At 49.8% G+C, this 22213-nt stretch overlaps 9 protein-coding genes across 9 annotated transcripts; 2 read left to right on the forward strand and 7 right to left on the reverse strand.

Annotated features, from left to right (window-relative positions):
* Positions 1 to 18: 18 nt before the first annotated feature.
* BO88DRAFT_407442 (putative C6 transcription factor) lies at positions 19 to 2719 on the reverse strand. The gene is made up of 2 exons (XM_025707430.1): positions 1069 to 2719; positions 19 to 1010 (listed from the first exon to the last, which is right to left on the reverse strand). Exons 1-2 carry the CDS (start codon positions 2474 to 2476, stop codon positions 160 to 162), a joined length of 2259 nt encoding a protein of 752 aa, XP_025559482.1. The 5' UTR covers positions 2477 to 2719; the 3' UTR covers positions 19 to 159.
* Positions 2720 to 3183: 464 nt separating this feature from the next.
* Positions 3184 to 6464, reverse strand: optF (small oligopeptide transporter, OPT family; the record flags this gene model as incomplete). The annotated part of the gene is made up of 8 exons (XM_025709086.1): positions 3184 to 3383; positions 3440 to 3709; positions 3767 to 3981; positions 4032 to 5359; positions 5427 to 5615; positions 5919 to 5984; positions 6069 to 6336; positions 6409 to 6464. The coding sequence occupies 8 exons, from the start codon at positions 6462 to 6464 to the stop codon at positions 3184 to 3186; spliced, it is 2592 nt and encodes an 863-aa protein (XP_025559483.1).
* A 1610-nt stretch (positions 6465 to 8074) lies between these two features.
* BO88DRAFT_407445 (uncharacterized protein) lies at positions 8075 to 8634 on the reverse strand. Its single transcript, XM_025707431.1, has one exon. The coding sequence runs from the start codon at positions 8279 to 8281 to the stop codon at positions 8123 to 8125; it is 159 nt and encodes a 52-aa protein (XP_025559484.1). The 5' UTR covers positions 8282 to 8634; the 3' UTR covers positions 8075 to 8122.
* A 741-nt stretch (positions 8635 to 9375) lies between these two features.
* Positions 9376 to 11529, forward strand: fos-1 (sensor histidine kinase/response regulator Fos-1/TcsA; the record flags this gene model as incomplete). The annotated part of the gene is made up of 1 exon (XM_025709087.1): positions 9376 to 11529. The coding sequence occupies one exon, from the start codon at positions 9376 to 9378 to the stop codon at positions 11527 to 11529; it is 2154 nt and encodes a 717-aa protein (XP_025559485.1).
* Positions 11530 to 12898: 1369 nt separating this feature from the next.
* Positions 12899 to 14861, reverse strand: BO88DRAFT_490502 (TLC domain-containing protein; the record flags this gene model as incomplete). Its single annotated transcript, XM_025712782.1, has 3 exons — positions 12899 to 13868; positions 13933 to 14664; positions 14736 to 14861. The coding sequence occupies 3 exons, from the start codon at positions 14859 to 14861 to the stop codon at positions 13398 to 13400; spliced, it is 1329 nt and encodes a 442-aa protein (XP_025559486.1). The 3' UTR covers positions 12899 to 13397.
* Positions 14834 to 15543, reverse strand: BO88DRAFT_136125 (uncharacterized protein). The gene has a single exon (XM_025701420.1). The coding sequence runs from the start codon at positions 15378 to 15380 to the stop codon at positions 14922 to 14924; it is 459 nt and encodes a 152-aa protein (XP_025559487.1). The 5' UTR covers positions 15381 to 15543; the 3' UTR covers positions 14834 to 14921.
* Positions 15544 to 16594: 1051 nt separating this feature from the next.
* BO88DRAFT_394840 (uncharacterized protein) lies at positions 16595 to 19050 on the forward strand. Its single transcript, XM_025705167.1, has one exon. The coding sequence runs from the start codon at positions 16747 to 16749 to the stop codon at positions 18778 to 18780; it is 2034 nt and encodes a 677-aa protein (XP_025559488.1). The 5' UTR covers positions 16595 to 16746; the 3' UTR covers positions 18781 to 19050.
* A 169-nt stretch (positions 19051 to 19219) lies between these two features.
* BO88DRAFT_446119 (uncharacterized protein) lies at positions 19220 to 20226 on the reverse strand (the record flags this gene model as incomplete). Its single annotated transcript, XM_025710263.1, has 2 exons — positions 19220 to 19771; positions 19847 to 20226. The coding sequence occupies 2 exons, from the start codon at positions 20224 to 20226 to the stop codon at positions 19234 to 19236; spliced, it is 918 nt and encodes a 305-aa protein (XP_025559489.1). The 3' UTR covers positions 19220 to 19233.
* A 789-nt stretch (positions 20227 to 21015) lies between these two features.
* BO88DRAFT_456930 (uncharacterized protein) lies at positions 21016 to 21357 on the reverse strand (the record flags this gene model as incomplete). Its single annotated transcript, XM_025710958.1, has 2 exons — positions 21016 to 21216; positions 21274 to 21357. 2 exons carry the CDS (start codon positions 21355 to 21357, stop codon positions 21016 to 21018), a joined length of 285 nt encoding a protein of 94 aa, XP_025559490.1.
* Between the last annotated feature and the right edge of the window lie 856 nt (positions 21358 to 22213).

The raw sequence follows: 22213 nt of genomic DNA on the forward strand, positions 1-22213 counted from the left end.
AATGATGATAATGAAGATGTTGTGGTGGAGTGACAGAAGATGAGCGTTGTTGGGGGTTTTATCTACAGCGGGGTAGCAATGCGCCTCCACATTTCCTACACAACAACAGCCGTAAGCTCAAATACAGAGACTGCCTTCAGGCTTGTCATAATAATCCAACTAAAGGGTATAATATGTCGCCATCTCCTCCTGGAACCAGTCATAGGAATAGAATAATTGCTCAGCCAGTTGCGGATCAATCATGGGTATGTTCCCCGATCCGTTCACCAGGAGAACGTCATCCAGCACCGGCGCTAGGGGCACCGGTGGTGCTACCAAAATATGCTGTGGCTGCTGCTGCTGTGGCTGTTGCTGCGGCTGCTGTTCAAGGAATGTTTGATGTTGTGGCATTGGTGGCTGTGGCTGCGGTGGAGGCGGTGGTTGTGGCTGCTGTTGTTGTTGAAGCTGCTGCTGCTGCTCCTGCTGCTGGTCCTGCTGATACGCCAGATGGCTGAAGATCATCGTGCTCTGGTTGCGGAACGTCTCTGCCAGTCGGTCCACCCCCGGACGTCGCTTGCCAAATTCCTCCAGCAGAACAACTACTGCCTGGATGGCCCGCCGCATGCTCTGATCCTCGGGCTTCCACGCAGCACCACGGCCTTCGCGGACGGACTGGAGATTGTGGTTTAGACACCACAGGATTGTGATTCCGGCGAAGTAAACCTGACTGAGGGTCAACCAAATCCACTTCAGCTTCCCCTGCGAATAGCTGTCCCAGTAGGACCGAATGACCTGGATGCTGGCGTTTCCGCAGCTCACAATGCTTGTGGCATCGGGTGTCGGATTACGCGGACTAGGTCGGTACATAAGGAGCAGTGTCGTCGCATACAAATAGTCGTAGTAACTAGTCGAGTATAAAAGCGCGGGCGCATACACCGGCGCTTCCTGTCGCCAGTCGTCTAGCTCCTGGCGGAAGTGACTGAGCGTGATGGCAACCTCTGTTGGAGGCGGTGGCGGTTGGTTGTTAAATACTGTCACAGTCAGTGGAAGTGAACACGGCAAGCACCATTGAAACTAGAAGAGACTCACAGTAGCGGTAGATGCGCGAGAAAATCCGCCGCAGGCGCACCACCTGCAAAGGAATAGTCATGGCACTAGCCCCCGGGGTCTCTGTCCAGTTGTCATTGAATTCCCGCGGCAAGCCGATGGAGATGTCCTCGTCTGCAATTCCAAGTGGCCTTCCAAGGGTGCTGGCGATTAGTCGATCAAGGTTGTAAAGACTCCAGAACGCCCGCTTGGCCATCTCCTCTTCTATCACATTCCCCGTTGGACGGGCTTTATGCAGCCCAAGACTGGTGGCGAGACGCAAAGTAGTCCCGAGGATGTGCCACACGCTAGGGCCCGTGGTCGCAAACATTGTATACACAGCGACGCTTAAAAGGGCTCGAACAGCTGCCAGATCTTCGTTTTGTAACGCCAATGCCATGGTCTCATTGCTAACATGGTAGAACTCGGCAGCCTGTGTCTCGTCGGCAGATCCGATCAACAAGGCTGTAGCGATGGTGATGTGATACGAGTGATGAACCTCCGGTGCGGGGACCTCCCCCGCATAGATGCGATCAAGATGGGCCATAAACTCCTCCCGATGGAGAAAAGGATATTGGTACCCTAGACTATCAAAGTATCGCAATGCCACTGATTTCGCCTCTGGAAGTGAGGCGAGCCGCATCACGCGAGGAGCGGATGCTACCGGACGCGCGATGGAGGGTCGTCGATGCTCCAATTGGTCGCGAAACAACTCACCTACGTTAGGCAACTCGGTGCCTACCGCAGTGGAACTAGGAGCAGGGCTGCTGGACAGCGCGGTTGCCGTCGTTGTGGGTGTTGAATGTGTTGAACTCCCGCGAGTCATCATCAAGGCTGGTACCTGGTACCACCAGTCCGGGTCGCCCTCGCCATCCAGCGCAGTCCCCGTAGGCCGATCGGCGACCGAGATGCCTGTTTTGCGGCGCAAGAGCTCCTCCAGCCATCGTACCCGGTTTTGTAGATTTTCCAACTGATCTCGAGGAACAGACGCCGCAGCGACCTGGGGACCCGGCGGAGGGATGGTACAGCGGACGCCAGCGCGAGTACACGCGGAGCAGTTGGGGTAGCGAAAGTCACATTTCTTCTTCCGTTTCCGACAAAAGTCGCACGCCGTGGATACTCGTTTACTGCGAGGATGAGGAATCTGTGATGGGGAGGATCGCGATGAGGCCGGGGTTGGTTGAGACGGCTGCTGATGAGACTGAGGGAGCGACGGTGGTGCTGTTGGGAGTGGCTGTTGCTGCTGAAGCGGCACGGATGGAGGCGGCGGCAGCGACTGCGGAGAAGGGACGGAACTGGGGTGAGCAGGACGCGGCGGAGGAGGAAGCGATGCAGGATGAGAAGGAATCGGTAGGGGATCGAGTCGGAATTTGCCCAGCTGATGCCGAAATTCGGGGTCACGGTTGGTCATGGTGGTGGAAGGGACGGAGAAAGAGGCCAGGGAAGGCGGCTCGAACCGCAGGCCATACCGGGGGGAGGAATTATTGTGTGGGGGAATGAGATGGATGGATTTGGATTGATGGGAAAAGAACTGGGCGACTTGAACGGAGGTGCAGCCGTAGCTCGGTCTTTAGTCTTAGTGAGCTGCCGGGGGGAAGAGGGGCGTATCCACCCGAGGGAGGTCTTTAGTTAGAGAGAAATAAATGGTGGGAAGGGAAAGGGTTTATTAGTCTTTATCCCCCTCAGCCCCAAATGGTCGATCAATCCTGCTAACGACTCTTTTATCTCTCTCCCTCCCTCCAAATTTTGATGGGTGCACCACATTTGTTAAACTGCAATGCGGGCAATTGCAGTCACAGTTTACTTAGGAGGATATCTACACCGCCGCCCGAACCTCCCGATCCCTGAACCTTAACCCACCTCCCCTCAAGGTTCCCTGGTTATGATGCTTCAACACGAAGGACTCGCAGAGACAACCCACGGCTCGGGGCTAACACTGGTTTACCCAGCCGCCCCCTACATTTCCTACGCTAAGACCTTCATACAACTATGTTGTACCACAGATATGATTAAAATTAATTAATACATTATTTCTAGATTTATATATGATAGAATATATGCCGACCGAAATCAGACCGTTAAATTGGAATCAACCAAAACGCCTCAAGCCCTCATCGGTTATTGCCAGGTCCCCATTGCAGGTCCAAAATATCCCGAATCTGGAAGTCTGTTATATGGCACACCGTGTGCATCGGCTGTATTCTTATACACGGTGTTGCCCCACCACTTCAACGACCCAGCTGGTAAAATAATGCAGAAGAATATAATGACGGTCGACACGGCAACCCCGGAGTCGAGTGCGGCAGAGAGCACATAGTCTACAGCAACTCTATTAGCAACTGGCCGCGAGCAAGTCTGATCAAGAATCACTTACTATACTTTGACCACCAGGCAGGCTTGCGCCGTTTGATAACCCCATTGAAGATCACATTGACCAACCACCACGACGAAAAGTTGATTCCCGTCGCAGGAGGGACGAGGCTCATGGCACCAAATGCAACGGGCCAAGAAAGATAGTTGACCTTCTTCCACCGGCGGCCCAGGAGCCATGTGATCACCACGACGGCGGGTCCAACAAGGAAGAACCAAAGCAGATTCCCGTACATCTGGCCGGGACTGAAGTTTCGATCGGGACCGAGAACACCTAGACAAAAGTTTAACCGGAAAAGCCACGAAGTTTAGTGGTCGGGCCGACACTTACCCCAGATCAAGGATGACGAGTAAGTTACCTGGCCATGAGGGCAGGTAAAGCCCCCCTCAGCCTCAGGGGTGCAGACCCCGCGGATCCGAGTGATCATGAATACAGTCACACCGCACTGCACAACGGCACCGACCAATGTGGCCATTCCCTGCGCGACAAACAGCGTTCGTGGCGCAATATGGAGATAGTGCGCCAGTTTCATGTCGGCCACAAATCTAGACATCGGTCAGCTCTTTATCTCCCTGCAGACCATGCGAACACTTACTCGAGTCCCTGCGACACGCCCGCATAGCCGTAAAACTTGAACGCCATGTTTGCGACTGGTCGTCCTAGAAAAGCATAGCCACCGATGAATTCGGTAATCAAATTTAGTTGGTTGCTGGATATATTGGTGATCGCCTTGATGATACCAACGGGGATGATGTATATAATGGGTAGCAAATATGCCAGAAGAACCGCCCACGCCGGGAGGTCCGTACGCCAGACTTCGTTGGCCACAATGCTCAGCGCAAACATTACAACTGTGATGCCGCCAAACCACCACCACGGCACACTCTCATAGGTGTCCATGATCCGGGCATGAACATCTTTCGCGTTCCTGCCCTTCCATTGCTCAACTAGATCTTTCCCGTGATACAGTGCGACGTGGACGAAGATGCCCGTCAGATTCGCAAAAGCCACACTATACGTCATGGCATACCCGGCCGGGAGAAACATGGGCGAGTAGTTGCGGTATGCCTCCACATTGAATGTTCCGTCTGTGTTCATTACGCGACTTGTATTATATGGCTTGCCCGTATTGTCGAACGTATCTGGGTTCAGCAGAGGAAGGTAGGCCGAATACCACGTGTTGGTATAATAGATAATCGGACAAATGATCCAGTAGAAGAGCACAAACGAACCGATAACGTTAAGGCCTGCCCAGAATGGGACTAACAGGGGACTCTGGTTGGCGTAGACAACCTGTGCCCAGTCGAAGGTCAACAAGGACATGCCCAACCCTGTCTTTTGGCCAAAGAGCTGGTTGACCACCACATTGTCCGGTACGATCCAGCAGATGAAACTGAATGTACTTAGTGCGGTGAAAAGGTAGCCTGGAGCGAAGTACCAGATTGCCCCAGCCACGAATACAATCATGAAGAACCGAAGTCGGCTAATTATCCAGCCATCTGCCATCAGATTCTGGCGCGAATGCAGGGTCGAAAGCAAAGCAGCGTTCGACAAGACTTGCGGCCAGATCATAGTGGCCGGACCCACGAGCCAGCGTGCGGCCATCCCCGCCAGACCAAATCCAAACAGTTGCGTAGTAATCATCAATAAGATCTCGAATCCTCCATGAGAAGGCATATCGTAGAACTTAACCATGGCCTCGATCACTTGAGTGGCAGCTGCCGACCCGAAAGAGACGTTGGACATAATGGTGATCAGGGCATGTTCTTTGATGTTGAAATGGCGGTCCGGGTTGAACCAGCCCAGGGGCACCCATTGCGCCCACGCACATCCGACCGGAAATGCTAGGAGCTGGGCAACGAGAGCACTGATAGTCACACTGGGTTGTCTCAGACTAAAGAATTGGTTCAAGCCACTTCCGACCTATAACTGATGAGCGATTTACTTCTCCAATTTGCAGCAGCATCACGGTCGGAGGGAGAAAACATACAATTGTGAAGACCATGCCAATCACCCACATGCGAACAGTATTAACCGGGAGCAGGCGGTCGTCAACCGGCTTGACGACCGCGCGCACTTCGGGAAATGGGGAATCGTCGGCTTCATAGGGTAGGATGTCCTGAGCGCGAGAGTCGCTGAGGATGCTGGAGGCATCGCTAGTCCCATTCAATGACGGCTCCTAGACAAAGCACGAAGAACGATCATCAGCAATGCAGATTCCGGGAAAGAGATGAGAGCCAATAACGGTAGATGGTGGATGTGTCAGATGTGATGATGTCTCACGTAAAAGTAAATGCACGATGCAGGTGGGGGTAATTCGGACGATATAGATGGGGACACCACGTGAGGGGATTCCGGGGAAGATGGCAAGCAGTCGGGCCAATTTGAGATGAAACCAGTCACGATCAAGATAGTGAAGATGTAGATAGTAGTAGGCCATGGATGGTGTGTAGAATGACAAGGAAATATGGGTCTAGCCCACCTGGATCGTCGATGACTTCTTCTCATCGGTCATCGTGTCCTGCAGCCCCATCATCCCCTCCTTCTCCTCTTCTAAAGGATCCCCGGATTAATCAAGATGCGCTGGTGGGAGAGACAAGCTAAGCGTCTAGAAGCTGGGATGGAACAGCACCCCGGCGAGACCGGCTCGGATGATGCGTGGGATAATTAGCAGATAGGGGCTCTGGCTGGTCCGGAGAGCATCGGCCGCAAAGACGGTGGAGTGCGCCGCTGCAATCAACCAACGACCAGCAAGCTTGTCATCGGCCTGGCCCGACACTAAGAGGCACCCTAGCTTGCCAAAGACGGTAATTCTGGAGATGGGCTGTTCAAATGGCTCTCCTGGGTGGATAGGACGCCTGGAGGCTATAAAGATGAGGATGAAGTTGGGATAAACTCCCCTGCTGGAGTTCTTTCTGGGGCGAGCGAGGGGACGGTGAGAAGACAGGCTTTCCCACTAGGCACTGACGTACCCTCGCGCCGCCCAAAAAGAAAGGGGAAAAAGTCTGTTTGGTGACTCGAAGCCCATCATGGCTGGTTCCAGGCGTCCGGGATGGCCATCTCTCGCACAATCACAAAGAATTCGGCCACGCCGGCTCCACTTCCTTCTCCACCAACTATTGCGGTTATCCAGTGCCACCCGGATCTTGGGTCCTATAAGATGGGACAGATGGTCGCCCATACTTTATCTCTATTCTACTCTTAGCATTTAGCATAGATAGAGGGGGATGATCTGATCAGGATCGGAGTGTGATAGCGATGCAGCTTGCATGAACGCCATTGTCAGATTTGTTCATCATTGTGGTGGATGTGCAACTGGTGGTCCTGGCTGAGTTCTGCGCCACCATCGGCTCCAATTGAGCACATTGAGCATTGGCAATGATTAGGCATGTATAAAGCCCCCTTGTCCGATGCAAGACACGACAATGTCAATGTCCCGTATAGTTGTGATACGGTACTATCACAACACACTTCTGTGTACAATGCTGAGCAGTGAAGACTAACTGGGCCGAGCGGAAGACCGAGATCTTTCCTTTAGACGGAAGTCTCTCGGTCCGAAGTTCGTCCATGCAACACAGACAGTGTTCACCGTCCCTTACATACTGGAGCAGTGGGTGCCAGCAAGCCTCCAATCCTTGGAAATTAACGGATCGGGAGTTTTGGAATGATTTAATGAACATTTTGTGGAGTCTGGACTTAGGCAGTAACAATCCAGTACTAGGAAGACCATGTACTGTGTACTGTGTAGATTTTAGTATAGATAATAACCGTGGGAGGCTTCGGTTTCTGACTGCTTATTGTTGTTGCCACCGGGCGCACAGGGAGACTTTCTCTTAATAGGCATAGGATGACATCAGGGTATGTTGGCAATATGACAACTGCCTGCAATGTACACATGATGGCATTGAACTAGTACGGTTAGTGTGCGTTATCGAGCTCATGAAGCCCGATCAAAGTCCATTGTAGCAGATGGGAGAAAACTGGGTCGGTCATGTGTCACTCTGAATCACAGACCAAAGCATTGTCTTTAGATCGGGACAATAATAGCATACTAGTTACCCACTACGAAGTGCCGTACTAAAATGTCTGCGGGATTTGATCCGGGATTGCAAGTTCTACTCGTCCCTTGGAAGTTGGAACAAGATTCAGGTTAGGGGACGATAAGCTTGGTGAAACCTGCTATAGCGACCGATCCCGGATTGGAGGTCGACCGTCCGGACTTAATATCAGGCACTGTGTGTGTGCGCGATGCATGCATGCATGCATGCATCAAGCTCTGTGTTCTTTGTCAAGCAAACGATGTACTTTTCAAACTGCCCTTTTCTGCTTTTCTCTCGGCGGGTCTTCCCGGTCGCTGATCCCGATGCATTGCAGCAGCCACTGAAGCCGAACGAAAGGCAGCGGGGAGTGTAGTAGGTGAGTCTGACATAGATTAAAAGGCGCCGGCTGGGTTGCATGATCAGTGGACTAGTGAGGTTGACAGAGATTGCCTAGATACTAAAATCATAAGTTCTTCTATTATGGAAGTTCTGCACGATTCCTTTTGCTGACTACCTATAGACAGGTAAATAAGACGTGAACTAAGACTACAGAACATACAAACAAAGTAACTAGTAGCTAATTAATTCCAATCTCCCGACCGATGACATACTACTTATCTAGTTACTTGCTTACTTTCTCTACTTGCTAGACGCCACACTGCAAGGGGAATTTCTCCAGCCGGAAGTCGTCCGTGTATACGGAGCAGTATCTATTGAACTGACTACTAATAGTAGGATGTAAGTAGTTTAGCGGTCTGCTGCGGATTGAGATTCTCGCAGGTTCGTTCCCGCTTCCCAAAAACATCTTTGCATCCTCAAATCAACATTCGGGCAGATGGTATGAGGTCAGCCCTCCAGAAGCAAATCACAAACACAAAAGTACACCAACAATGGGCGCCTAGTGGTAGAAAAAAGAGCTAAGAGCGGGCGCTGCCTTGGTCAAGACCCAGGCATTCCAGACCCTGAAACCGGAATCTTGAACGAGCGCAGAATTTTCCATCCTGTCTTAACCTTCTAGACTTGCTTGTCTCTGTCTCTGTGTGTGTGTCAGTGTCTCCCTCTACCTCTGTTCTTGTCTCTACCGGAGATGGTGGAGGGCGTAATTAAACCCCAACGAATGGGGACAGAAAAACAAGAGGAGCATAATGAGGCGCATCTCCCGGGAAAGGCACAAGGGGAGAAGACGGCAATTTTCCCAGCTTTTTTTTTTTCAATTTTTAATTTTATTATTGTTTTTTGATTTACAGTTTCAAGTCAGCCTCTCCCATTCTTCTTCATCCATTTCTGGCTCCTCTTTTGCTGCTGCTAAAAGGATCCACGGGCTGGCGGCTGATCGCAGTGGCCAGTGAGAGCACAGCTTGTCTTTCCCCCCGCGACAACCGGCCCAACCTTCCGTCCACTGGTTGGTCCATCCCATCCTCTGCTCCCTCCCTGTTGACGTCGATGGTGCGCCTCGTCCCATCCCGGTGGGCCTCCCACTGCCCATCTGACACCATCATCCATACAGTAAAGGTAAAGTGAAGTAAAACCACCACCGCATCCTACTCCCTCTCTGCCTTTCCTCCACCCCAGAAAAAGCCACACCCAAAACCATACCATACCATCCCCATCCCCAATCCTAGGTCAACGTCTTGTTCATTCTCCTTCTATTCTTCTCTTCTTCTTCTTCTTGCCTTTACCCCTTCCGGATTCTCATCACTCTGTCATATTTCCTTTTTCCTTACATCTTTTCTCCCTTCACCTTTCTCTACTTCCCTCCCCTCCTCCCCTCTCCTCTATTTCCTCTACAGAAAATCCATGCCCTATTCCCACCTGACCGCATCTGATGTTGCAAGTTCTCTTTCCCCGCCATCTCAAGATCGAGTAAAGCAACATTCTTCATCGCCAAATGTGGTGGCCATGGATCTCAATAAACGCCTGTTCCATCTCGATATCGAGAATAAGCCCCAACCTCAACCCCTCAACTTCTCCATGGTAACCACGCCACCGGACGATGAGGATGATGACGAGGTGAATCATCTTGAACTTAAGGTCCGGTCGAAGCAATCTCCTCACGAGCATGACAAGCCGCATCCCCGTGAAAAGAACATGCCCGATACCGATGTGCAGCAACCTCCAGCGGGTCTAGGTCGAATATATCGCTATACCCCCATTCCCAGCGTCATTCTTGATCCTTCATTACATGTCGTGGAGGTTTCTAATTCCCACGTGGCGTTCGCCGGGCTATCGAGGGAGCTGTTACTCGGCCGGTTCATCTGTGACGTCTGTCCACGCATACTGCCGGCCATAGATATTGCTACTCTGTTTGGCGCATTGCGCGCCGCCATCACGACGCAGGACGTCCAGTCGATCGACAAAATTTGTATAGATGATGCCAGCGCTTGCTATACTCTTCGCATTACCCCCATTTTGGAAAACTCTAATCTGTTATACATTGTCCTGGAGGCACTTGATATCACCAAGCGTCAGGTTAAATCAGTGTCCAAATCCCTTGGGTCTTACTCCAATGAGACCTACAAGGTCCTGCTTGACACAGTCAAGGACTATGCCATCTTCATGCTCGACACACATGGCCATATTGTAACTTGGAACACGGGAGCAGCCCTGCTGAAAGGGTACTCAGCCAAGGAGATCATCGGACGTCACTTTTCCACCTTCTATAGCCTGGAGGATCGCATGGCGGATAAGCCCGGCAAAGAACTGGAGGTATGTCTTCGGGAGGGCAAAGTGGAGGACGAAGGCTGGCGGTACCGCAAGGATGGTTCTAGGTTTTGGGCCAACGTGTTGATCACTCCTATGTACGCTCTGGGCCGCCATATTGGCTTCACCAAGGTCACCCGTGACTTGACGGAACGCAATGCAGCCGAAGCCCGCATGATCGCGGCCTTTGAAGAGTCATCGAGGTTGAAGACTGATTTTCTTGCCAACATGAGTCATGAGATTCGCACGCCAATGAACGGCATGCTTTTAGCCCTCACATCGCTGATGGCCACGGAAATGAACGAACAGCAGCGCGAATATTCTTCTATCATCGAAGATTCGACCAACGTCCTACTCCAAGTCATCAATGACGTCCTCGACTATTCCAAATTGTCGTCGGGATCTTTCACTCTACATCCGGATACTTTCAGTGTCGACAGTATCACAAACGCGGTCGTGCGGAACTGCAAGGGCGCTCTGAAACCCGGCGTTCAACTGACCAGCTTCATCTCACCCAACTTTCCGTCCCAGGTCGAGGGTGATCCGTTGCGGTATCGTCAGGTCCTCCAGAATCTTATCAGCAATGCAGTCAAGTTCACCGAGGAGGGCTACGTCAAGATTAACACCACTTTCTCCGAAGATGCGGAGGATCCCAGTGTATATAACATCCGGACCGAGGTTGCGGATACGGGAGTTGGTGTTCCCGAAGATGCTCTTGGCTCGTTGTTCACACCATTCACCCGCTTCGCCGAGTCTGGTTCGAAGAGATATCAAGGGACGGGTCTCGGCTTATCGATCTGCAAAAGTTTGGCCGAACTTATGGATGGCAGTGTCGGATACCGGCCCAATCCAGAGAGAAATGGCAGTGTCTTCTGGGTCACAGCCAAGATGCATCGGGTGAGCGTGACGCCGCCCGCTAGAACGACTGGGACACCCGTTGAAGACGTCGGTGATATCGAACGAAAGATCCATGACATTGCTCCTCACAAACACGTTCTGCTGGTTGAGGATAACTTGGTTAACCAGATGATGATGCTCAAGCTTCTCCAGAATATGGGCTTCGCGCGGATTGATACAGCATGGGATGGAGCAGAGGCGGTTCGACTGGTCAAGCAGCAGCCTTTATCCTACAATACCATTCTTATGGATATCGGCATGCCGGTGCTGGATGGTGTACAGGCGACACGCCAGATACGGCAAATGGAACTAGAGATGCCCATCATTGCGCTTACAGGGAACGTTATGCCAGGAGACATAGAGCATTACATGAAGCAGGGAATGAGCGACCATATCGGGAAACCAATCCATCAGAAACAATTAATGCGTTTGCTTTGGAAGTGGATGGGGACATGATGGCCTGACAAGCTTGCCCTCTCTTATTCTCTCAGCAATTGCTGGACTACAAGCAACTGTCCCAGATGTGCCATAGTACCAGCGACCTCTGACGTGCTTCACGCGCACACCTTTTGAGTGTTCTCAGACGGCCGACTAAAGTCTGACTCCGGACAATAAACCGAGCATTACTGACACCGCTATCGCGTTGAACCAACCTGCCCATCACGCCGCAAAGCAGTACGTTCTAGGGCAGTCGACGTGACGAGCCCAGGTGCTCAAGAACAGAGAACCAATCCCGTAAAGTGGATTGGTTTCCAAGACTACAATATGCAAGACTCATGATCTTCGCTTCTCATGACGCTTACGATGGGAACATACTACCTCAGTTTATGAATAGAGCATTCGATACCACCGTACCATACCATACCATTTTGTACTGTATTGGCTAATCTAACAAAATTTTCAGGCTATCAGCACTGCTGGGCGATGACTGATGGATCAACCTGGATACAATATTTTGGGATCTGTTTATTGGGTAAATGAAAAGTGCCGTTACTATTTGCATTCTATCGTTCTTGTAGGAGAAGCACCCATTGCCTGTATAGTAAGTTAGGTTAGTAGGTAGCGCCTTATGTGGCTCATGGACAGTATACCAGATACTTTACCATCCCTCCATCCCTCCCTAAACTCCAGCTTTTTTTTTGCTCTCGTCTCTTCTCATCCCCAAACTGTAAACCCGCAGCAGCAGCAGTAGTGGTAGTGGTAGTAGTAATAGTGATGTACCACGAATATTAGTAGTGAGGAACAAAACAGAATCACGGATACTAACCAAAACACAAGACTTGTAAGATACTAATTATCGCTTCCTAGTTAGTACAGATATACCAGCAAAAAGTGACATGTATATAGTCAAGTCTAAGTTCTTAATACATGTATATACTTAGTTAAACGAATAACTCGAGTCGAAATTTGATGTCATCATATTGAAGGCCCGGGGGGTGGGGGGCGGGGAAGGGAAGGGAAAGGGGGACGTGCACTGCTGCTGCACGACACTACTTTGGGTAGTATTAAGAATGGGCTGGGGGGTACTTAGTGGCTTAGGAGGTACAAAGTAGTAAGTACTTTTATGATATGTGTGCGTGTGACTGGTCATATAGCATGTATGCATGGAGTACTACGGAGTATATGTACGTACGTATGTACGTGGTTGGTTGAATTAGTTTACTTATTTATCCTGTATGCATGCATGTATGTATGCATGATGTAGTATGTATCTATGTATCTATCTATGGATGGATGGTGGGTGGGTGGGAGGGGGCTGGTTCAAAGGGTTACTACTGTTGATATAATCAGTTGTATTATATTTACTGTGAAGAGAGGAAGCTGTTGATTCTTTTTTTTTTTGTCGGGAAATCAGCACAATGATCTATTATTATGATATTATGTCCATGGAGTGGTAGGGGCCTGCAGAACCCCACTCAATCATGGTTCGATGATGAGAAACACTCGTTAACTTTATAATGTCCATCCTGACCCGTCTCACTCCTGGCTATGCTTGCAGCCTTGGGCATGATGCTTTCATATGAATGACTAAAATAGGAAAGGGAAAGATAAAACAACAAGGATGAAAATGAATACATAAAATGCCGAGTAGACATAAGCACCGGACAAAAAATGTAATAAAATAGATACTCCGTAATAAAGGGGAAAGAAGATGTTAAAATTCTGTCTTGAACAAGGTCCAAACAAAGCTGTCGTAAATGTTCCCGTTCATACAATATAAACAAACCCCATGAGAAAAGTTCATACAGTCCACGTGAGTAGTGGATTGTGGATTGGAGATACATAAATCTCCACAGGAATGGAGATACTCCAGAAATGATAGTTCAGTTCTTGGAGTTGACGGGCTTGCCGTTGATCAGCACCTGCGGAGTCTGGTTCTCCTTGCCACGTGCAGTCACGGTGGTTCCCTCAACGCCGGTAGCAAGGGTGGCGTGAGTGTTCGTGTCCGGCACAGGGACTTCCTCCTCCTCCGAGTCTTCGTCTTCGCTTCTCTCGTCCTTCTTGACGTTGGTGAAGATGTAGTTCTTCAGGATGCGCAGGATCAGGAAAAGCCAGAAGAGGTTCACGGCTTGCAGACTGGCCAACAAGGCAAAAGTAATGTACTGACTGATCCAGCACTTGTACTGTTGAGTCTCCCAGTTCAGCTCGAAAGGTCCAACCGTGCGGAACTCGGTCAACACCGCCCAGAGGATCTTGAGGTTCAGATAATGGCGAAGGTAGATCCACATCCCCACAAACATACCAAAGTAAGGGACAGTGATGATGTGGTCGAGGTAGTTCAAGGTCTTGGAGGTCTGCATGGCAGCTCGATCAGCATAAAGAAAAGAAAAATGGTAGACTCCGATTTCGTTTACTCACAGCAAGGAAGAAGTCCGAGATGTCGTGCGTGATGTAGACGGCGATACCCATGTAGGTGAAGTGGAAGCGGTAACTCAATCCGATCAAAGCCAGAGTGATGATGTGGTGTCCCACCAGCTCCTTGAAATCCTTACGCGGCTTCTCCAGCTGCAGCATCAGGACAATTGCCTGCTGGGCCCAGTAACTAGCCTCAAGCAGATAGAATGCCTTGAACAACCCTTCGTGCTCCCGGTGGGGGAACCCTTCGAACATGGCGGTAGTGTTGAAATACCAGATATCCGACCGGCTCATGACGTACAGACCAAATGGACCGAAGATGCCAAAGTAGATCGCAGTGTAGACTTGCTCCATGAATCGAGCAGTCTTACCCCGGCCCCGAATTCCACAGTAGACGGCGAAAGGCCGGATCAGGCGCTGCATCAGGAATTCCCGAGTAAATGACAGAACAATCGTGTAGAACGAAACAAAAGTAATATCCTTGGGACCCTTTCCATACATGATCGGACCACCGGGGACCTTCGGAGGCAGAGGATAAGACAAGAAGATGGCGCTATGCATGGGGTTGGACTCGGTCGGGTTGATGGCGTAGAGCGACAGAAGGACAATGAGCATGAGGAGGGGCAGAAGCCAAGTATGCTTGAGACACGCATCCTTGAAGCGACGGAGCGGGGACTTCTTGCGGCGCTTCGTATGCGGCTTGGAGAGCTTCTCGGCGGACTGATTTTGCACGACCTGAGGGAGGAGTGAGCGGGGGGATGGAGAACCCCAGCGAAAGTCGACTTCGAGTCGTGAGAGATTCATACCTTGTCCCATTGAGGCGCTTCGGTTTCAATGGGGCTGACTTCGTTCATGGTGGACATGGCGGGAGCGGTGGTGTCTCCCCGAATATCCGCCCCCAGGTTACTGGACCTTCTCCGTACACGAGCCATGATTGTAGCGTCCGAATATTCTGTTGATTATTCTCGACGATCGAGTAGTCGCTGTTCTCACTATTCATCGATTAGAGCGAGGGAGGGGAAGAGAGAAGACGGGACAAGATACCGAGCGGAGCGGAATGGGCGAAACGAGGATCGAGAGTAGAAGAACCTCGGCGATCGATCTGAACTAGGATCGGACGGGTTTAATAGGGAAGGACTCGAATAAAACCCCAAGACAAATAGTATTACAAAAAAAAGGAAGATAACGAAGCGAATAAATAGAGAAGAAAAAGAAGTGAGAAATCGGACGGGGGAAGGGGAAAAAATGACAGGCTGGAGAGCGACAGCGAGGAGAGAGAGAGTGAGAGAGAGAGTTGAGCGGCTTGATGTCAGTCGTGCGAAGGATCCACTTTCTGTTGGCCAGGGGTTCCCTCTTTTCTTTCTTACTTTTTTTTTCTTCTTGTTTCTCCACCGGCTCCTCTCTTTTCCTCCCAACCAGCCCATGGATGATCGTCGGCTTTGCCGGACCATCCCCAAATCATCCTTTTCTCATCTTAGCTTGCAAATCATAAGCCTTCACTATTTTATGATCGCATTTGCATAATAACGCACATACACACAAATCGGATGTGTTAGTGTTTTAATGATTACTAGAGTTGGGATACTCCCAACACTGGAGTATCCTCTAGTCTGGGCAACGGAACGAATACGACCGAATTGGGGACCAATTCGAGGATTTTCGACCCCATCGAGGCTACCTTGGATCTGAGGACAAGATTTGTTTGTTGTACTAGCCCCCGATCCCCGTGCAACTAAAATGTCCCTTAATAGGGGGGCTTTTTCAGTTCCAGCATAAGCTACCACCGCCACACCCTTGCTCCGTGCGGAGTCGCATTCTCGCCAAATCCTTTGGCTGGCCCGAACTGGAAGACCTTGCGATGAGTACGGTGTAGTTTCACCAATGGGCTGGGGTTGAGGAGATGAATGTACGTGTCCTCCAGGGAGAAAGGCCACGATGACATACAAAGAACACTGTCTAAGCCTCACTGCGAGTGACTTGAGGTATACAACACAAAATTAAGCAGAACTCACGATCGCCTCTGCCGGTCTAGAGCGGATAAATCCTCCGTAATCGAAAGTCTACGAGAACCATACCAATTCCAGCTTGGCTCGCATAGTCAGCCTTCTCCTCTATTCTGGAGCCTGTGAGCCTGTTCATAACGGCGTGGTTACTTACAATGTTCCCATCTTTCGTCCCCAGCCTCTAAATCCAGGGAGTAGTAACCAGCCTTGTCGGCGACAGCGAACAGCGAATTGCATCTCCAAGTTGTCACCGAGAACCATTGTCAGCCTCGGTATACTGCATCCACTATACTGAGATCTGCAACTGCGGCGATGAATTCTGCAGTCGCATGCCAGACTAGCCTCAATATTAGACAGGAGTGGAGATCACTTTCCCTATCGAAGATGGTAAGCAAGTAATAAGTTGCTAAGGGGGTCAACCATTTGTTTCAGTCGCACTGGCTTGTAAATCGAACCGAACCATGAATTGTATATCATCTGTAGCCAGCCAAACTTCTTATAAAGTCCAGTCAATGATAAAAGTGACCCGGGGCTTACCGAAAAGAAGAACCTCCGTTGCTGGGGTAGCCGCGCCGGTGGACGCGTTAAGTGGTTTTCGCCCGCGAATCGATCTTGACCGCATCGGTCCAACTTGGATCATGCACGATGCTGCTGCTGATGATGCCTGACATTTGACATCTGCCTGCTCCAGAAGATATGAGGATCTATCCGCCACATTCCTCTTTGCTCGAGCTCAGATGCAGTCAGCCCCCGACTGCTGCACCCCTGGAATCCTCACCCTCCTCTTCCCCGATCCATCACCGCTGTCTTCCCGATGCCACTCCGTCAACCCGCTTCCCCGCTCTCCTTGGAAACAATCTCGCCTTCCCCGCCAGTCCTCGACTCCGATCCCCTTATCGCTTCCGACGATGATCTAGATGAAGGCGACCGGGCTGCTCGGGATCAGCGCATAGAGAAGCTGGCCCAGGCCTATTGTCATGGCACCCCACTTTTCATCTTGTCCGCTTCACTTCGCGGACCCTTCGACAACGGATGGACTAACCCCTGGAAGAAAGACAGACAAAAGACCGGTGGCCATGTACGGACAGGAGGGAAGCATTCAGAACATCCGGAAAGACCTATCATCCCAGAGACAGTTCCGCAGAAACGGCCCCTATACCGCGAATCGCTAGGCATATCTCGCTCGAAGTCTGCTGTTCCTCTTTCCGACCCATCATATTCCACGAAGAAAAGAGAGTCTCAAGGTGGCACTACGGGGGAACCGTCGTCCAAACGGCCACGAAATAGCCGTGGTCGGACATCAAGCTCGAACAATACACCAAAGCCTGTCGTACTACACAAGAGGAGAATTGAGACAAGTGGACACTCGGATGCGTTGACTCCATTCCAGCATACAGAGCAAAGCTGGCTGAAGAGGGACCGTGCAGAAATCAACTTCCGTAAAGTCGATCCACCCACCTCTCCTACAACTACGATAACATCTCGATATCGGGAAGGAGGGCATTACACAATACAAGTTCCAGGCACAGATTATCGAGTCACAACAAAGAATCTAATAAGAGCACGTACAGGCTCTCGAGACGAGACTACCTTTGACAGTCGTGTACCGGACAGTGTCAAAGCCCAATTCACCAACAGACATCCTGGAGTCCGACTAGAGACGGAGGATCTTGAGAACTCCATTTGTGTACTTTCGTCAACTTCCCACCTATCGAAGTTTGAATTTCGTCGTAGGAAACGCTCCGCTGATCCGGAACATGGCACCACCTCGCCAGTCCCGGTGCACGCAGATAATGAACAGATCTCTCACCAGACAACTGTTGTCGAAGACAGCCGCGTCTCAAGTCAATCCGCACCAGTACCTCCAAGCAGAACTTCAACGCAGGCCGTTGAAGCCGATGTGCATATGACCGAAGACAAATCGCACAATCCAAACGTATCCGAACGTTCTGGTACTGCTGATCATCAGGGAGATTCTCGGTCACGGAAAGTATCATCAACCACCACTGCTGAAGGTGTCAATATCAGCGATAAATACCCCTCTGCCCAGCGAGTGCCTGTGAATCCAGCTCTGGCTGAAAATGTCACCTCACTGCAAACGATCTCCGCGGCGAAGCCCAATTCAGAATGCGATAACGACACCATTCCGGACCCACAATTTAACACACAGGCAGCGCTATTGCACGCGCAGAAATCCTTCCAAAATGATCTGGAGAGTCAAGTTCCCAATCCAGGAGAAACTCACAACCAACCTTCATCACCCGCCAACGACATTACCCCCTTCCATCGATTGAACACCAGTAGAGTGGGTAAATACTCCAGAGCCAGACCTCCAGGAACTGCACATATGCCAATGAGCACTCAATGCATCATCGACGCCGTCACGCCCTTCACCTTTAGCACAGAAAAGAAAGCCAGGTCCCGATTTATATCTCCCCAGATGCCATCATCTAGCAGGATAGATCGGGGGACTGCCACCCCTAACACAGGCTCACCATTGTCCTCGGAACTGGAAGACGAGGACGAGGATGAAGAGGAAGACGAAGACCCAACTATCCTCCCGCTCAAATCCCCTGCTGCCCAACAACAAACCCCAGACGACACCCAACAAGGCAGTGCATTGCCAATGGCTTTGTCAAACTCCCATCCTACCACCATCCAAGACGGCCAAGGTGTCGCCCCTGGCCCGGACAGCTTCAACCTAAGCCAGGCCATTGCCGACGCGGGGAGCTGGTTACAGCAGAGCTTTGATATTAACAATGAAATCCAACAATGCAGGAGCAGCGCCAAGTCGAGGCCGTCGTCTTCGGCGGGAATTAGTCGCTCAGCAGTAACGTTGGATAGGTGAAAGACGGGGTTTATTACATGCATAGCAGGCGTATTGGGATTTGGTTTCCATTATTCTATTATTTAGTAAGGGGTGGGTATATATATAAGTCTTTGTGGTTTCTTTTGTTACATGCCTTTATGTCCTAGCGATGCACTAGGTCGCTTCAGTTTGGGCAGTTTTCATTCTACTTGGGGCAGCGCAATTGATATTCTTGTATATACTAGGTACATAAATGATTTCCCAAATGGATAATCACATGTTTCGCTTGTGCATAAATAGAACACAGAGGATAAACCTACGGCTACTAAAAACCTATGTTTACAGTCTAAAACAACAAATTTAAAGTCAGTATGATCGATTCTTAATCTGTGAAAGAGCCAAGTCTTCCAATTCTTGTAAGTAAAACAGACAAAGGCGAGGGCGATCCATTACCTTTCACAGGAAAGGTATTTACTCCAGCGCAGCAAATCCCTAATAAAGATCAGTCTCGCCGCTGGTATCCACCGGCTTACTGAGAAAAACCCGAGTAAACAACTCAACCGGTGCCTTATCTCTCCATTCAAAGCTATAAAGCTTCGACTGTCTAATAACCAGCTTTCCTTGATACATACATGCAGCGAAGATCCTGGCATGCTGTGGAAGGACACATGAAATGAGCAGTACAGGGAAGGTTTGCTCATCAGGGAACGTGAGTGACCACGGCTGGGGTAAGATGTCTCTGTAATCCTCTCCGGCCTCGTCTCGATTATAAGATTCCATCCGTTTTGACTCTGAATCGATCCTTGGTTGTTGTGCGCGACCTCGGATGGCTTTAACCAATGTACTAAATTCAGAAAAGAGGATTGAGTTTTCGCGAGCCTCCATTTTAACAACAAGGTGGAGGGCGATATGGGGGTATTCATTCCCATCAACAGGCTTTGGCTCTACCGCAAGATAATTTCTCCACCAACCTGTTCTGCCGTAAGGTCTTACGAGGTTCGCTTCCAGAAAAAAGGTACTGTCAGGCTGCCTGATATATTATGAATATCTTGTAAGAGAGGAGGATCATCATCCGCTATAAAGAATGCATTCAAGATAAACTTACACAACAACCTGGAGGTTTTGATGAGACATTGCTTTTCCAGTTGCATGGATTGAAATGACCTTTGAAATCTGACGGCAACGGGAGGAAGTCGATACTAGAAAGCCATCGTGGGTCTGCTCCTCGTCTATATTGAACATGCGGCGCACATGGATAGGGTCAGGTGGGAACATTTTCAAGTCAGCGGACTGCATCGGTTCAAAGTAGAGTGGAGGGACCAGTCCTTCCTCCAAGTGCTCGAAATCGAAGTCCATCACATGTTCAACATTTTCGAGGCCATGGAGATCTATGTGGCCGTCATCAGGCACACTATCTATGATTTCCAGAACATGTCCATAGAGTTTGTCAAGAACTTGGCGAATCATACCGTTATTTGAAGACATTGTGCAAGTACTATCGATTGGAGCAGATATTTGACCTTTTTGAATAGGTAGTTAGTTGTCAGTGGGCGGCGTCAATTTGTATGTGCAGCGTGGCGGTTGTCTTATATTGTTTTTGACAAATAGGTGAGGGCCACTCTGCGAATTCTGCATCGGAACTATTCACTGCTAGCATATATAGGCTCGGCTGTGAAATTCAGTAGCAAAGATACTGTTCACCCACATGATCAATTTGACTGGTATCTCCCGCATTGAAAAGGTGTGTAGTGGAGACGGCCCTGTAGCAGATATTTTATTCTTTCCGAACGGAAACCATAGTAGCGGGGAGTGCCTTCTATAGAGAACCACAACACTGATGTTATTAATGCACCAGGGGCACAATCCAAGAGGGTTATGATCCTAACAGTGCTATTTAATGGCAGATTCCGAATTTCGGCAAGCATGACCGGGCAGATACTATGTAACGAGCAGAACATCAGGTAGTTTGATTCCGTACACAAAGTGTCATGATTCTCTCAATTGCTAAAATGTACAAAAGTCAAGAAGACAAAGGATAGGTTGAAACGTTTCAGTTGAAGAGAACATGCATCAACCAGGGATCAAACAAAAGCTCCTTCGCTGTTGCTCCTTCTTCCGGAAACCAGCAAAGCATGCGTCTGAGGAATCGCAAAAAGTCCTCCTTTTCGCCGTCTTCAAGTCTTTCTTCCAGACCTTCGAGGTCATAGTCTGGAATAGCGACGGCGCCTTTCCATTGGCCCAGCAGAAAAAACGGAGTTACTACTTCTAGTGCACTTACATGACGGCTTCGGGCATGGGAGGGTTGTACAAACCGTTGGCATGCCAGAATTGGGGTGACCTCGCGCTTCGAGCGAGAAACTTTGCAGGTGGCCTTCCTAGAACAGCTTGCATTTCTGCTAAATGCTGTCCATCATCCAGCTTTCCCTCATCATATCGGGCCTTGAAAAGGTGACGATGCTCGAAAAGATCCCAAATCTTCGGCTACTGTGAGCCTTTCAACAAAAGCCGGTACCTAGCTAACAAGTCACTTACCACCATTGCAACGTTCCAAATGTCAACTTTGTTGTCCCACTTCATATTCAGGATGACTTCCGGTGCGCGATAGATATCAGGCATGATATCACCCTTGTGATTTTTTACCCCCAATCGACCCTCGCCCAAGTCACGGAGCACAGGGGTGCCAAAGGAAATAGGGAGCGGTCGTGAGACGTAGATTGTATGATCTGAAAGACACCTTCAACCTCCGCTTCTTCAAAACGCGATAAGATTGAAGTATCTTTGATACCAAGAAGAATATTATTTGGTTGGATGTCTGCAGAACCAGTCAATCTTGCCCAAGAGCAAGTCTAACCGTAACAGGTCAATGTCTCGCGTGAGAAACTGAGTGACTAACCTGTATGTATGACTTGTGCTTCGGTATGAAGGAAGTCTAGAAACCGCGAGGATATTCCGCATAGTTGTTCTCACCATAGAGCTGCTCATGACCTTACCAGGGAGGAGTGGTGTGAGCTGGTCGAGACTTATGCCCAGTGGCGGATGCACCAGGCATGTATGATATCTATGCCCATCAGGATTCCGAACCTGAAAGGTGTCAATCAACGATCGCAGACATGACTGGCCTGCGTGATCGGAGTGTATTGTTTTTAGGTGGTTGTAAATCTCAATCTCCTGAGAGACAGATGTTGAGATGATGTAAACTTTTAGTACTACATAACAATGACTCCTATCCTGATGAGATTAAGTTCAAGAAATGATAAATCAGTAGGCCTACAGTAGATCACGGCATAACCACACAGTCGCAGTTGATTCTTAGCCAAGCTTGCCAACCACCTGATACCGATGATGAAAAACTTCACCAATACGAATTGGATAGAGGTTTTTGGGTTTAAAAGTTGGAATATTTTCTTCTTCAACCAGGAAAGAAGGTTCGATGTTCTCCCATCCAGAACTGGGGAAGACTCGGGGTTCTGAG

The sequence above is a fragment of the Aspergillus vadensis genome (genome assembly GCF_003184925.1).
Source record: "Aspergillus vadensis CBS 113365 unplaced genomic scaffold BO88scaffold_24, whole genome shotgun sequence".
NCBI classification, from domain to species: Eukaryota; Fungi; Ascomycota; class Eurotiomycetes; order Eurotiales; family Aspergillaceae; genus Aspergillus; species Aspergillus vadensis.

What these genes read in the sequence shown, in the direction of transcription:
- BO88DRAFT_394840 (XM_025705167.1), top strand. Translation starts at nt 16,747, where the DNA reads ATGCCACTCCGTCAACCCGCTTCCCCGCTCTCCTTGGAAACAATCTCG.
- BO88DRAFT_407442 (XM_025707430.1), bottom strand. Translation starts at nt 2,476, where the DNA reads ATGACCAACCGTGACCCCGAATTTCGGCATCAGCTGGGCAAATTCCGA. An exon ending in CTCGCGCATCTACCGCTACT is followed by an intron (nt 1,011 to 1,068) that starts GTGAGTCTCTTC and finishes TGACTGTGACAG; the next exon opens with TATTTAACAACCAACCGCCA.
- BO88DRAFT_407445 (XM_025707431.1), bottom strand. Translation starts at nt 8,281, where the DNA reads ATGTTTTTGGGAAGCGGGAACGAACCTGCGAGAATCTCAATCCGCAGC.
- BO88DRAFT_136125 (XM_025701420.1), bottom strand. Translation starts at nt 15,380, where the DNA reads ATGGTCCGGCAAAGCCGACGATCATCCATGGGCTGGTTGGGAGGAAAA.